The sequence below is a fragment of the Peromyscus leucopus genome, chromosome 14, assembly GCF_004664715.2.
Source record: "Peromyscus leucopus breed LL Stock chromosome 14, UCI_PerLeu_2.1, whole genome shotgun sequence".
Taxonomy (NCBI): domain Eukaryota; kingdom Metazoa; phylum Chordata; class Mammalia; order Rodentia; family Cricetidae; genus Peromyscus; species Peromyscus leucopus.
The window spans coordinates 46,045,234-46,060,034 of record NC_051075.1 but is presented as its reverse complement, the minus strand read 5'-3'; the positions used below and the strand labels follow the sequence as shown (position 1 = coordinate 46,060,034).

At 38.3% G+C, this 14,801-nt stretch overlaps 1 protein-coding gene across 6 annotated transcripts; it reads right to left on the bottom strand.

The window, feature by feature from the left end:
- Positions 1-673: 673 nt before the first annotated feature.
- Positions 674-13,452, bottom strand: Ccdc196 (coiled-coil domain containing 196). 6 transcript variants are annotated; one of them, XM_028876081.2, is made up of 10 exons: positions 11,549-13,450; positions 11,295-11,447; positions 9,924-10,020; positions 9,209-9,259; positions 8,389-8,466; positions 8,127-8,210; positions 7,563-7,622; positions 7,057-7,198; positions 1,177-1,232; positions 674-878 (listed from the first exon to the last, which is right to left on the bottom strand). In XM_028876081.2, the coding sequence occupies exons 1-10, from the start codon at positions 11,593-11,595 to the stop codon at positions 756-758; spliced, it is 891 nt and encodes a 296-aa protein (XP_028731914.1). In that variant the 5' UTR covers positions 11,596-13,450; the 3' UTR covers positions 674-755. The 6 variants fall into 6 exon arrangements, with proteins under 6 accessions (XP_028731914.1, XP_037066545.1, XP_037066548.1 ...); XM_037210650.1 differs by lacking the exon at positions 8,127-8,210 and having other exon boundaries at positions 11,549-11,677; positions 11,875-13,448; XM_037210653.1 differs by lacking the exon at positions 9,209-9,259 and having other exon boundaries at positions 11,549-13,452.
- Between the last annotated feature and the right edge of the window lie 1,349 nt (positions 13,453-14,801).

Below are 14,801 nucleotides of genomic sequence, written 5' to 3'. Positions count from 1 at the left end.
TCAAGACAAGGAGAAAAGAGGTTTTTTGGCTTTGTACCTTGAACCCATGATGCACCGGGGGAACTGGAAATAGTTCTGTAGAGCTTACTCTAAGACTGTGAGAAAAAGGGGAACTGAAAGATGAGACTGGAGAGCTAAGCAGGAGACGGATCAACTATTGTCTGTGAAGGATTTGGACTTCATAATAAAAGGGGTGTGGAGTGACCTGATCTCATTTCTCTTTTAGAAAAAATAGTTTCTGTGGTCTTGTGAGGGATGGATTAGAGAGCCTGGGAGCAGGAAAGCCAGGTAATAGACTGTGGTAACAGAGTAGGCAGAAAGGGAGGCCTAAACTAAAAACATAATGCTGGAGAGTACAAGATATTCAAGGACTAGGTAACAAGCAATATGATGTGAGAGAGTAAGAGCCATTTAGGGAATGTAGTTTTCCTTATTTTTTTACCTAAAGCTTACTTGTCAGCAGTGAATTAAATACTTCAGAGGTAGAAAATAACTTTCTATGAACTTAACGATAACCAATATGATTTGAATCCAGTCATTTCATCCCAAATTTACCAATGTAATCAGAGGCAATTTACAATCCCTAAATGACTGAAGTCTCAACAGGCTTAGGGCCAAATGTGCAACGTTTCTCCCCCCCAGATTGGTGGTAGACTGGGAAACGGAACTAAAATCAAGGTTTGAGAGATTTTAATGAACAGAAATGGCTGTACCTAGTCTTTAACTCTGTCCAAAGCAAATGGAGTAAAAGCCTTCTAATCCTTCAGAACTTCATCTGGCATTGACCTCAGAAAAAAGAGCCTCTCTCCAACATCATCAGACTGACTTTCTCTAGTTCCTTCTTGCTGTTCTGTGTAGTTCTTTGATCTTGGGATTGTCTTTAAAATAGAAGGAGAAGGACAAGAGGGGAAACATTCAAAGGAGTGCTTTGCAAATATAAAAAATAATAAATTAGAATGCCTTTTAAATGCATTGCAGGGCTGGCTTGTTGCTTATGATCAAGCTCTTGGCTGCCATGCACAAGGCCATGGGCTGGATCCTGAGCGTGGCAAAAGTAGATCAATAAATGTATAAACAAAGAAATGTACTGCAAAAATCTATACCCATTATCCAAGCCTTTTAAAATTAGAGTTTGTTTTTTGGTTTTTTTTTAATAAAGGAAAGCTGTTCTCTCACCATATCGGGCTCATTTCTGTTGGTTGGTGCTTTCTCCGTAGTTGTACCCATTTTACCTGATGGAAGACATTGGAAAATGAGGGCTATTAACGTTCATCATGGCATTGCTTAGTTGTACAACTATGGGACAGATAGTAGCATTGATATGAGTTTTCAAGTCATTCTAGAAAATAACAGACTATTTCAAAGTTGGGGTGGTAGGTCTCTTTTTTCTATTGAAAGCTTATGTTCTATAGTGGGAAAACTTGTTTGGGAATTACATGTAAATAAAAACCTTGAGAATCTTCAGAAATGAAGCCCTAACATTTAAAAGAAGTGGGATGATAAACCAAGTTCATATATATATACATATATATGTGTATATGTATATACATACATACATATACATACCCACTGTGATAAGCTAGACATATTACTGCACAAGAATAGTCATGTAGTAAAGAACAAAACACCAAGGTGGGGTTCAGAAAGAGAAAGCAGCAGCAGGGAGGATGTCAAATGCAGGCTGAAATGGGAGGCAAGAAGGGGAGAATTACAGGGTGCTTCATAGTCAGCATGTCTAGGGTAGGTCTAAACGAGAGGAACTCTGTTAAATTTGAATTTCAGTATACACCAGTAATTTTTAGTACACGTTCCATGCAAAATTTGAGACACTGACAATAATTATTCATTGCTTAGCTGAAATTCAAATCTGTGTCTTCAAAAGAAAAAAAAAGAAAACATCCTGCTCCTCTCCTGAGCACTTGATGTGAACAGGTTGAGTCATTGTCATCCATGAAAACTGTCTTAATCAGGGTGCAGTTTACTTTTTAAATTTTTTACTAAATTCATATTTAGAAAAAAACTGACTTTATTCTTCCTGTCTGGACTTCTGTAAGATTTTATGGAAAACAGAAGAAATTACAAATCGATTTCATCACCTTTTAATACCACAAATACAACTTTAATGCTTCAAGGGCTCAGGTTGCCTCAAAGCTTATTAAGAGCAATATTAAGAGCAATACTCTTTGTGAAAGCTCTAGATTTCAGCCAGTTGTGGTTTGTGCCTCTGCCTCCTGAAATTTGAGCCATCAGGATGAGGAATGAATGAAGTGAAGTAAAGGTGAGAGGAAGACCTTGCTTTCAGAACAGAGAGTTAGTGCGTAAGTAAGTTCTCAGGCATATTTATTTTCCACTTCAGTGGGCTTCCATGTCAATTTACAAAATGTAGCACAATCTCTCCATCCAGACTTCAGGTCCTTCTCCTAAGGAGAACCTTCCATCTCTGCTCAGAAAGCTCAAAGAAATGCTGAGAAGAGCCTGGGATGTGGGAGACGAAAAGTAAGACTGTCAAAATCAAATAGCTTATCACAGATACGTTATCGCTGAAGACAAACCCTTAATTCTCTAAACATGAGCAGGTGTGATGGGAGATTCATCTGAATTTAGAGATTGCTTGGTGCCTGTGTTTTTAAAGATAAGTGATTAGCAAAGGCTACAAACTGCAGTTTTGACATTTTCATGCCAGGGAATGAGGGGTGACACAAACCCTGAGCCAAATTATAAGAAGCAAACTCCTTCACTTGTGACCTGTCTCTGGGGGGAGGGTAAAGAAAGGAAAGACTACCCCTTAGTGAAAACAACAGAAGCATTTTCTTGTAGAAGATCAGATGACACCCAGAGCTAAGACTCTGGTGATGCTGAGTTCCAGGCTTCAGGGAATTTCTCAACTAGGAATTGCTTGAACTGTAACAAAGTCTCTAGTATTTGCCAACAGAATAGAAGGCAGCATTAACTCAGCCAGACTGCCCACTGAACAGGGAAGGAGGGATTCTTGGCTAAGACCATTGGAGCAAAACTTCCTTCTGCTTGGAAATATCTGAAAAGGAAAGACCTGTGTTTGCCTGATTAGCCTAGGAGGTATGTTCAAAATGACACGCCACCCTTCCTCTACGACAAGTTTAAGCAATTCGTTCTTTTGAAACTAGAAGAACCAGAACACCATCCAAGAGGGCTATTAAGTACTTAACCTTCAAATAGTCCTTGTGTAATAGCCCAGCCCCTCTTTACTTCATTGCCCTAATTGCCTGACTTATTTGTGGCAGGGAGAAAAAGTCTTCGACCAGAACTATGGAGGAAGTAGGCAATTGCTTTTGTTTTTTTTTTCTTTGTTTGGAATCGGGTGAAGGATGTAGTTCAGGGAGGGGGAATAATAACAGTTAAGAGTTGTACAACAGAGCACCGAGTTTAATGTTTAATCAAGGCTGCCAGTAATACATCTTGGTGCCACATAGCATGACACAAAACATCAATAGGTTCTTTTCTTCGTTTTTCATTTGGTATATAAATGTGGCACATTTTGTCCTAAGGGCAATAGAAAACCGGTCTCCTACAGCATTCACGTTTCCTGAATTACCATTTGTTATGGACTTGGCATAGATGTGGTTGGTGCCACCTACCGGACTAAATACATAATTACAGGCCTCCCAACCCATTTGTAAACATTCTTTGAAAACAGCCTTAGGGACTATGATTCTTCATTGGGAGGATGATACTATAAATAGCTAAGTTTGGATTCCCATCACAGTTTTTAGGACTGGAAGAGGCATAATAAATCAAACTTTCACATTGCCATTATATCATTCAGGCCAGAACCCCAGCTTTAACTAGGGACACAGAAGCCTGACTTTTCTGAGTTTGCTTGTTCCATATTTCAGATCTTCCAGTGTCATTATAAGGGTTACACAAAGTGGTAAGTTTTAAATGTGCCCTGTTACACGTAAGGGTTGTAAATATTAGATACAGAAATATTGAAATCAAATAACTTGCCCATGGCATGTAAGGGCTACAACACATACATCTATTTGACCCTAGAGCCATGGCTTTTCCCATTAAATTAAAACTTCTCAGAGTTTGGTAGTGAAATAATTTTAGGTGGCACCTGTAATAAATTTAAGAGGTGTTGTAACATGTCTTTAGATCCTGTAAATCACAGTGGGGAAAAATTGTTTTTTGAAACAAACTCTCACCAGGCAGGCCTGGCCCTCCAGTGCCTTACGCCTCCCCCTCCTACCTGCTGGGATCATAAACAGTTGCTTCTGCACCCAGCTCAGTTATTCCCTTCCCAATGCTTTGGACTTGAGAGTACCACGGAGAAAGTTCAAAGTTGGGCCTGGTTTCTTTAAAATGATCGGTCTTGTTAATCTTACTTTCCAATAATGATGAAACAGGCCCCAGGCTTGACCATCTTTCTAGGATGAATTTTTTTTGTTTTGTTTTTGTTTGTTTTTTTGTTTTGTTTGTTTGTTTGTTTTTGTTATTAGTAAATAGTATTATTACTGGTGAAAGCTATATTGTTTTGTCGTTTAGTAATTCGAATTTTGTGCCGGATCATGGTAGCTCCTGCCTGTAACGCTGGCTCTTAGGAGGTTGAAGTAGAGGGATCACTGCAGGTCTGAGGTCAGCATGGGCTACATAGTGAGATCCTGTTTTGTCTTGTTTTTTTGAACTTCCTTTTTCAAGAAATGCATGCATGAAAATGAAATCAACTTGAGTGGCAAAAATGAGTCAATAAGCAACAGTCTAGAGAAGTTGAAAACAGTAATACTACCACACTGCTTCCCTATTGTTGATAATAGTATGTTTATTTTAACAATTCTCCCATTGTCTTAGTTTGTTTTCTCTTGTGAGAAAAAACATTCTAACCAAAAGCACCTTGAGAAAGAAAGGGTTTGTTTGGATTACAAGTCCAAACCACCGTCTATCATGAAGGGAAGTCAGGGCAGGAGTGCAAGGCAGGAACTTAGAGTCAGGAATTAAAGCAGAGACCAGGGAGGAGTGTTACTTCCTGGCTTGCTCAACCCACTTTCTGATACAACCTAAGACTACCTGTCCAGGGGTAGCACTATCCACAGAGGACTGGCCCTTCCCAGATCAGTTATTAATCAAGAAAATGCCCCAAAAGACATGTCTACAGGTCAATCTGGTGGAGACATTTTCTCAGTTGAAGTTTCCATCTCCCAGATGACCCTATCTTGTGTCAAGTTGACAAAAAACAAACAAACAAAAAAAAAAAACAACTAACCAGTACACCCACCATAAGAACTAGCACTTCTGGGTTTTTTTATAATAAAAAAATAGTTTATAAATAAGTCAATATAACCCAAATCTATGACTGTTAGATTTCAGATCCATTTTGGCTCAAATAAACCAAAGGATTTTGAATATGTGTGGGCACATAGTCTCTGCTCAGTGACTACAGTCAGTAAACCATGGGACCAATGGATGGCTCCTGCCGATGTCTCTGGTAATATGTAGTGGCTGAGCGCTATAGAAACCTATCACTTTGTTTGCTAGAAGTGAAAGAGAAGAGAAAGTATGGATCTATGGACTGCCCCAGTTCAAACAGATTGAGTGTGCTGTAAGTGAGTGTGTGTAGGGGAGTCTCCAGAGGCACTCAGGATGAATGGAATCACTAATGGGGGACTGACTTAAATCTGGAATTTAAAAAACTGTTTCCTTACTCTGTGGACCCCTTGAGATGATCTTTGGCTAATTTTCAATGACACAAAAACACAGCTGTCTGTTTTCCTCATAGTGCTTCTTTGTCTTTTTAAATTTCTATGTTAATGACTTACTGCCTCCAGGCTCTTTCCAACTTCCTGCTGTCCACTTCTTCTCAAAAATATAAGTAGAATGAAAAATATGTGTGGAACTCTGCCTGGGGACATGTAGTCCATCCACTTTTCTAGATTTTCCAAATTTTACCTATTGAAGAAGATAGAGTGCTGTGTACCTAGACTAAATCATGCTCAGTTGTTGGATTCTATTAAAAAATTTCACAATAATGACTTCTTACCATATTGTATCAAGGAACAGATAAGACACAGTCTGGGGACTTTCGATTCTGGATTCATTTTGGAACTATTATTGAGGATATTGACTACTGGCATTTCTATAGTGAAGTCTTGTTTCCTCTGTGAAGGCCTGCAGGAGAAACCACTCTCATGTCTCAGTACCATGAAAGTCTGTATTTGTCCTGATGAACTGCTTTGTTGTTACTTCATGAACACTGACAATCCATGTTTGCTGGTGAATTCAGAACCAAATGTATAACCTACCTTCACTAACTAAATATCACTTCTATCGTATATTATCATGTTTTGACAAAACGTATCTTCCCCCTCACCTATTTATTTAATCGTATGTGTTGTGTGGGATTTTTATAAGACATCCAAGTCCTTAATGGACTAAGACTGAGAAGAAATTAGATACATGTGTACTGATACCAGTAAAGCATTGCTACTCTTGGGACAGGATTTCTCATGGCATGTCTCTTCTTAAAAATAAGACTTCAGATTAATAGATCCTTGAAAATTTAAGAATCCTTTCCCTACACATCATAACCATTATTTTACTTTTTATGAAATACTATGATTTCCTATGATACTGGAACATCTTTAGGGGAAATCACTGACATTTCCAGAAATACATCTGAATTAGTGAATTCAGAGCCCTTGCCAACTATCTCCTACACCTTCAGCTCTGAAGTAACAGTCTATCCAATATGACTTATGAGACCAGTTCTAGTTCTAGGGGTAGGGGGTAAAAGTGAAAAGAAACAAATACTTTTTAATGTCAACTGTTATCGTCTACATATACTAAGGAGATGGTATATTTATGCTTACAAAGGAAAACTTAATTTCTTCCACAAAGAATCCTTATCTTAATACAATCGTTACTGAATACTATTATTAATGATGATAGTGAAAAAATGAATCTACAACACATTTAATTTACACTGTGTGCCAGAGCACTGTGATGCTCACTGTTAATAATGGGACCTTCAGGGTAACAGACAAAGCAAAACCTATAACTATGTACCTCTGATACTCTACCCACCTTGAGGCCTCAGAAGATTCAAAGCTTCTTGCATTGGCTCAAAATTATGCTGTAGGTACAGTGATAATTTTAGGTCATTTGCCTTCTGGTAGTTCCTCAAGGCTTCAATTCTCAGCTCAATCACTTTGCCATGGAAGCCATTCTGAAACAGGACATTTTTCAAAACATTCACAATACTGACTTTTCTAAATTTACTATTACCTGTGTTTCTTTATACAAATGTTAAAAAATAAAGCCCTCATTTTTTGTCTTTTAGAGTTAGGAAGATAATATATGTTATTTTTCCCCAATTTCAAATAGTACAAAATCAAAACCATGAGAAGAAGTATTTATTCCAAATTATGCAAGGTAAATCCAGAGATAGGTGACTTCAACTCTTTCCCACAATTCAGTTCTTTTAACAGGCAATGGAGGATGTGAGAATTGGCCTTAACAATATGAAGTTAAAAGCTTTTATATTGTATGAATAAATGGATCCCATGGTCAACCTTGGAAAACCTTAGTACCTGAAGGATGTTGGGATGTTCCTCATATTTGACCCATTCTATTTTCCTCTGTTGCTTTTCCTGGTGGAAGAAAGACCTTCTGGGTGACAAAGTAAATTGAGATAAAGATCAGTTTTCTCAATATCCTGCAACAGCCTTATAGCAAAATTATAGTATCATAGATTTCCTGTTAGGTTGGTTTTTATTTCACAGTCTTCTTGATTTGACCTCCCCATATAGTGCGTTCTCTAAAAGCTAAGAGATGAATGAACAGTTCATTTTCTGTGAATGATTTGTTTGGGGGAAGATGAGATGCAAATGTAGTATCTCTAAATAAATTTCCATGATAAATTAACAAGTGCTCTGTGTGTATGGAATTGTCATTGTTGGGATGGATTTTCTCATTTTAAGATAGCTAACATGATTTTGCAGAAACATGTGGTGCTAGCTAACATAAATATAGTATCCCAAAGATATGACATTGCTTATAAAATTTGCATCAATTTAGGAGCACAGCACACCTTAAACAGATAAATGATTTATCAGTTGCAAAAGTCACTATGCTCAGAGTGGTTGTGTTCCTACCCTCCCTATCTCCTCCACATTCTCTGCATCTGATGTCTCTGGCTCACTCTTGGCCTTCTTAAATGATATGGGGGATTCCAGAGCCTAAGAGAGAACACAAGAGCTAAAGGGATAGATGATTCCGGATGGGAAAATGCAGTTTCTTGGCAGTCTAGAAATCAAATATACCCTAAAAGTCCTGGTCCCCAAACTAACCCTGATTTTTAAAGGGCAGTTCCCAGCTGTCTGTCATCAACTTCTTTGACATTCTCAGTCCACTCACCTTTCCATCTTTCAAGTCTGCTTTGGACTTTGTTGGTACTGCTTTCTGTTGATCCTGGAGCTCTTCTGACTCAACTGTCTGTGGAGAGACATTTTGGCAAAGCTTTAAATTAGTGGTAATTATGAAGTCAAGGCTTTTGGTTCCTGCCAGTCAGCAACTTCTCAGGGCTCAAAATGGAAATCATATACCTACCACAGGGGATTCAAAATGGTTCCTTCCTGTTCCTTATAATAATAACAACTATGAAGTGAACCCATATAATATACCACTGACAGCTGAGTTTCTCACCTCATCACTTACTTACACTACTACATTACAGTCCTTGTTTGATCATCACAACTCTGGGGACTGTTTTTGCCTCCATTTTATCATTGATGAAATGGAGACTTTGAAAGGTTAGGCTACCTGTTAATTGTCATGCAGCTGGGGAAGCACAGGGAGCTAGAGTTAAAACCGGATTGTTCTGACTCTGAAGCCTCGGTTCTCAGCCCTTGTGAACAATGTGAAATGTGAAAATGTTGTAATAAAAATATATGTCACAGTTAAGAAAGGAAGAGGAAAGAGGGGAGGACTTTGAAGAGGGGAGGCTAGAAAGGTGGGTACAGACCAATTAAGTCACAGGAGGGTGGCCTGTCAAGGGTTTTCATTGGGTGACAAAAGAAATACTTTTAGTGTTTTAAAAAGATGACTTTTAAATTGTTTTGCAAATGGAGCAGGGCTGGAGGAAGAGACATGAAACCCTGAGGATGAAGAGCCAGAGGAATGCGAGGCTCTGCATTATCTGTAGGACAGTCCTTTTGAGAGATCCTTAGAGGCACACCTTGTTCCATAGCATCTCCATTTCCTTCCGGAGCATCTTGTTTTTCTTTTCCTATTAGAAGAAGAAGAACCAAACAAACAGATGTGTTTGTCCGACAGTTAAATCAAGTTAGAAAAAACAGCTGTCTAATTAATGGTCGGAAGGGGATTTGTGGACACAATAAACCACAAAGGAAGATAATAAATGGACCTAGCATTTCGTACAGAAACATAAAAGATGATTTTTGATGATGATGGTGGTGGTGGTTAAAAAGTTATTTCAAGAAATAACTTTTTATGGCGGTTGTGAGATGTACCAGAAATAAATTCTTAACATTTAAGGTGCTTGTATATGACAGTCCCTTGAGGATTTAGAGCATTAACTTCTAATTTTTAAAGATTCTTTACATATTGACTTAAAAAAGATCTGAGACTTTCAAAACAAATTTTTCTTTTAATTTGATAGGTATTTCTAATCCTTAAGAGTTAATATGCTTATATCCATTAACCATTAAATGAAACTTTTTTTTTAGGTCAAAAAAGTACAGTCTTTCTATCTAACCCCTGTTCTTTCCAACATCCAGCCTGATTTCCTTAGCATCACCTTGGATTTCCTAGATCAAAGAGATACACATCGTTGAAGCATCAGAGGCTAGATGAGATGAGCATCTGTTATTTCTGTACGTGTCAACAGCGGTTCAAGAAGCCATGCCCTGTATCTACTAACAACATCTCACCAGGTTCTGTTTCATCTCCTCTGCTTCCTTAATAAGCTCCATGACTGAAGATTCATCACATCCTTTCCCTGCCATGATTTGCCTCATGATCTGCAGACTAGAAGAAAAGAGAGAAATCATAAAGTTTACATGCCCTTTAAAACATAAAGTTAATATCTACAATCAGTCAGGAAGTAGTCTTTATGGAGGTTCATTGGGGGCTCAAATCCTAGGAATTAGAGAAGTCTTGAACATTGAAAGTCTCTGTCACTAGCATGATTCCATTCCTAATTGACATTAGGTCTAGGTATGTGATCAGTAGTAAATTCTGTGCTCTTTAATATCAAAACGAAGGTCTCTAACAACCACTGAAAGTACTTTCCACTCTGAAAAGAATGTTTTAGTGTATGACTTGAGTGAAGGAGTGTTTCGGCCTCTGTATAGAAGAATTTGGAAACCTTGACATCTTTCAAATTAGTTTCAGAACTATTCCCTGTCTCACAGGTAGGATAGATCCACTTCCTTCTACCCCTGTGAGTATCCAGCTCAGATTCAGTATCAAGTCTGACTATGAGAAGGATACTGTTTAAAGGCAATCATTAATTTATGTTTGTGTTGTCTTTTTTCTCTCTGGACCTGAGTAGAATCCCCCCCGGGTGTAACATGCTCTCTTGCCCCAAGAGAAGTCTGTATCCTCACCCCCCCTTGTAACATGCTCTCTTGCCCCAAGAGAAGTCTATATTGCTGGTTTGCTAACAGCTGATGTTTGACCACCCCTTGCTGGTTTTTGTTCTCCTGAAGTCTGAGTTCCTTAAGGGCTTGGGATAAGGATATAGAAAGAAGACAGATCAACTGAAGTGGCATTTTCTATGACCAGAAAGGAAACAGAGACTTAGTAGTTCCTAAGAACAATGGCTGTTCTAACAAAGATTTCAGTTCTCAGATGCCTAGGAATGACTCCCCAACCCAGACAGTTCCCAGGCTCAGAAAAAAATCATCACTCTTCTGCTTAGTATAGAAGAGCAAGTGTTTCTCCTAAAATAATTCTACCAACATAAATAAGCAAAAATATATCAGTGATCAGGATAACAATGATGGACCTATATGATTAAAGGCATTTACCTGTTTCTTGGGTGGGCATAGGAAGAGTAACTGTAGCTTCATAAGATGAAGAAAATCATACTTATTTTAAAAAATAAAGGATTCCTATGTACCCTGCTTTTGTAGTGATAAATTCTTTTATATTCTACTGGAAATGAAAGCCCCAATTTAAAGAGAAAAACAAACAAATCCGTGATTTGTTTATTTTTAACTATTTTATTTTATTACTAATCTATGGTGGTTGCTTTCTCCAGCCTTTCTCTCTTTAGGATACTGAGTAGGAAGCCATACCTTCTTTGTTTTTCCTCCAAGTTAGCCATTAGCTTCTGGAGTAAGAGAGTGTTCTTATCTTCTAGAGGTTTTAGCATCTCTAGAAGTTCCTGCTTCCTTAACTTTAAGTCTTCATTCAATTCTTTCAAGTAGTTGTCATCCATTCTAGGATTCCTGTGGGAAGAGATACAGTAATCTATCTTTAGCTTGGGTAAATAAAGACCCTTTCCCCCTCCTAGGTAGCTGCCATTTGACTTTCCCCATCAAATACTCACTTTTTTGAGGACAAGCAAGATTCTGAAGAGTTTGTACCACTGGTCATCTTGAAGGGAAATTCTTGAAAATATGTGCCTTCTTTTCCCGACCAGTTAAGACATCATTTTGTACTGCTGTTCTTGAAGCTCCTGTTGCATTGGACTGATTTGAGCTACAGCTTGAGGTCACAATGGCACCAAGACCACAAAATAAGCAAGCATCAGTAGCTGCTTGATGACTGAAAATACTGAACTACAAGATTATTTCCTGTCTTAGGTTTAGGCAAATTCCCCAAGTGTTATTCGGAAATCTTTGAATGAATAGGATGGAATCACAGCCAGCGTACCTGCATTATAAAACACTGTTGGATTAGAAAATAGTGACTTATCAAAAAGAAGTCGTCAACACCATGGTAACGAACCTCTGTGGAAAGCCTGCTGCTCAAAACGCTGGATTCTGTGAGTGAGGAAAAGATAAAAAGATAACGGCACCTATTTCTAGGAGTTTGGTGAAGGAAAAGATACTTCTAACCAACATTTAAAAATGGACAGAGGTTAAACTGGCCAACACTATGAGTGTAATGGAGTAATAGATGAACTGTTGTCATTTCCCCCCTAATCTTTGAAACTCCCATTATGTCAGCTGGATGTGGTGAGTCACATCTATAATCCCAACACTTTGATCTAATGTCAAGGGGAAAGAATATTGGGCATATAGGGGGAGGATGTAGTTTGGAAAGATCCACACTGTCAGGGGTCTTCCCCAGCCAGATTCTGTTCTGGAGGGCTATACTTCCTGGGCTCACCTCCACAGATTGACTCTGACTCTGTTATTCAACCTGCATTAGAACCACATATCTTTTGGATTCTTAAGATTGATTCTCTTATCTATGTTATTTAGAAAGTAGAAGATAGTCCAAAGGATTATACATTTTTAAATGTGCCCTTTGAAAAAAGTATTATGGATTCATTTTTAGGTGATATCAGATGTGACTTAAGACATGCCATTTCAAATACCAACTGACCATTTCCAGCCTTTTTCTGTGAGTTTTCTCCAAAGTAATTTAAGTCCTTTATCATTAGGGAAATTTGAAAGGCAAACTATTACATTGAAAAAAAATTACAAGAACTTGGTTTGGGTCTCAGTTTCACTGTGAGCAGTGGGCTGCCTGTGAGCAAGTTTCCAAACTCCTGAACCTGATGAAGTTTCCATTTTCATAAAAGAATGAAATATTGACCTGATCAACTTGTGAGCTTGAAATATATAACATGCCTGGCTCATGTCAGATGTTCATTCACAGTTAGTGAGATTTTGTTCAGTTTGGGTTTGCTTAATGCTCCAATTAAGTGGCCAGATTTTTTTTTTAAATCTGATGTGTGAAGATTAATCACAAGAGCCTTTCATTTTCAAGATCTCTTCCAAAGTCTCTGAACCCTTTTCTGAATTTAAAACTTCCAACCATTTCTGGAAATAGAGACTTTTCCCAAATTATATATGATCAGAGTCCCATAGAATATGGATCTGCCCTGGGTTAGATAGGATACAAGCCTTCCCTACATATCCTCTACATCAAAGATTCTTTTAAGACAATTTTTACAAATACTTTTGCTAAAGTTTTCAGTGTCACTTGAAGGTTGTGTGTGACAGAAATATGATATTAAAATAGAAAAGCCACAGCATGTTAATTCATGTTGGTTGTCCTAGGACTAGCCACAAAAAAATTCAATTGAATGAAGGTGAGTAAAATGTTCATTGTTAAAAGGAGGTGGTGGGTAGACTAGTTATTATTAATAGCATCTTAGACTACATATGTGGCAGGTGGTAGCAAATAGTAAAGGACAAAAATGGCATTGCTCACTGAAGCATAGCCTCTTTAAATTTCATGTTGTGACATTTGGCAGGCAGAACTATGATAGAATATTAAAACATTTAATGGGCAGGCAGCATCCCAACTCACCTTCCTCTCTGCCCTTGCTTGTGAATGATTCCAAGAGGAAGAACACTTGCTATTCTGATGTAGTATTTTCTACAGCCAATCAGCAATGTTTATTTCCTAACATTCTGATGCTCATGTCTTCAACCTGGAGTATGAATTCCAAGAAGTATCTTTGCCTTATAATGATGTGTGTGGATATTACAGTGGAAAGCTTTTCACAAGAAGCAATCCTCCAAACCAGAAGCCAAGTAGTATTGACGGGGAGTTAGTTGATATTCTGTATCAGAATCTAGTACAGGAAGAAAGGAGGGTGACATTTTAGATGACCATTAAAGGTGGAGGAACTTGAAGTAATTTTTCTTGAAGTAGAAAGCTAGGTCATCTGCTGATTGGAAATGTTTGGTGAGAAACCCCTGGAAGAGTGATGGCATGAGCTTTGGAATTGCACCTGAGCAGTGGGAAAAGAAAGCCATCCAGGCAGAAGTACAAAATGCTGCTTTATAGTGCTAAAGGTCAAATTGACTTTGGAAGCTGAAGATCTGTCATGCTCTGAATCAGTAGTTATACACTTTCTCCTATCAGTAACTGGCAAACTGAAAGCTACAATTGAGGAAAACATGGTGGATTCTTGCCTGGAACCTGGCAGAACCAATATGCAGAAATTCAGGGAAGAAGGGTCTGAGAATGTTGGTGAGAGTGTCCATCAAAAGGTTTGCCTCAGGCCGGGCGGCGGCCGTGCACACCTTTAATCCCAGCACTCCGGAGGCAGAGCCAGGTGGAGCTCTGTGAGTTCGAGGCCAGCCTGGCCTACAGAGCAAGTTCCACGACAGGCTCCAAAGCTACACAGAGAAACCCTGTCTCAAAAAACAAACAAACAAACAAACCAACCAAAAAAAGTTTGCCTAAGTCTTTGGGGTATTCAGGATACAAAAAATGATAACAAACAAGAGAGAGAACAAACAAGAAAGGAGTTGAGATTGAAGAGTGTGGGGTAGAAGAATAGAGGTTTGAGTCAATGGATGTGCATCTTATGAAATAACTTGTGGAGATTCATCACCAGTTAGATAATCATAGTAACAGTCATAATGTCTTCTGCAGTAACTTTGTATCTTTCGCTTCCTTTCACTGCATAATCACTGAAATTCATGTGATATCTCGAAATAGGCCTTACAACAGGTTATTCACAATGACCTCATCCAATGTTACAGCATTTGGTTTTAGTATCTGTTAAGAAAAAGCGTGATTGCTCTATAATTAGAGAACTCTGAACCATTTTAGTGTTAGTTTTGCCAGCGGAAAGTCAAATTAGTCTAATTAAGTCAGGTCTCCAAAAGTAG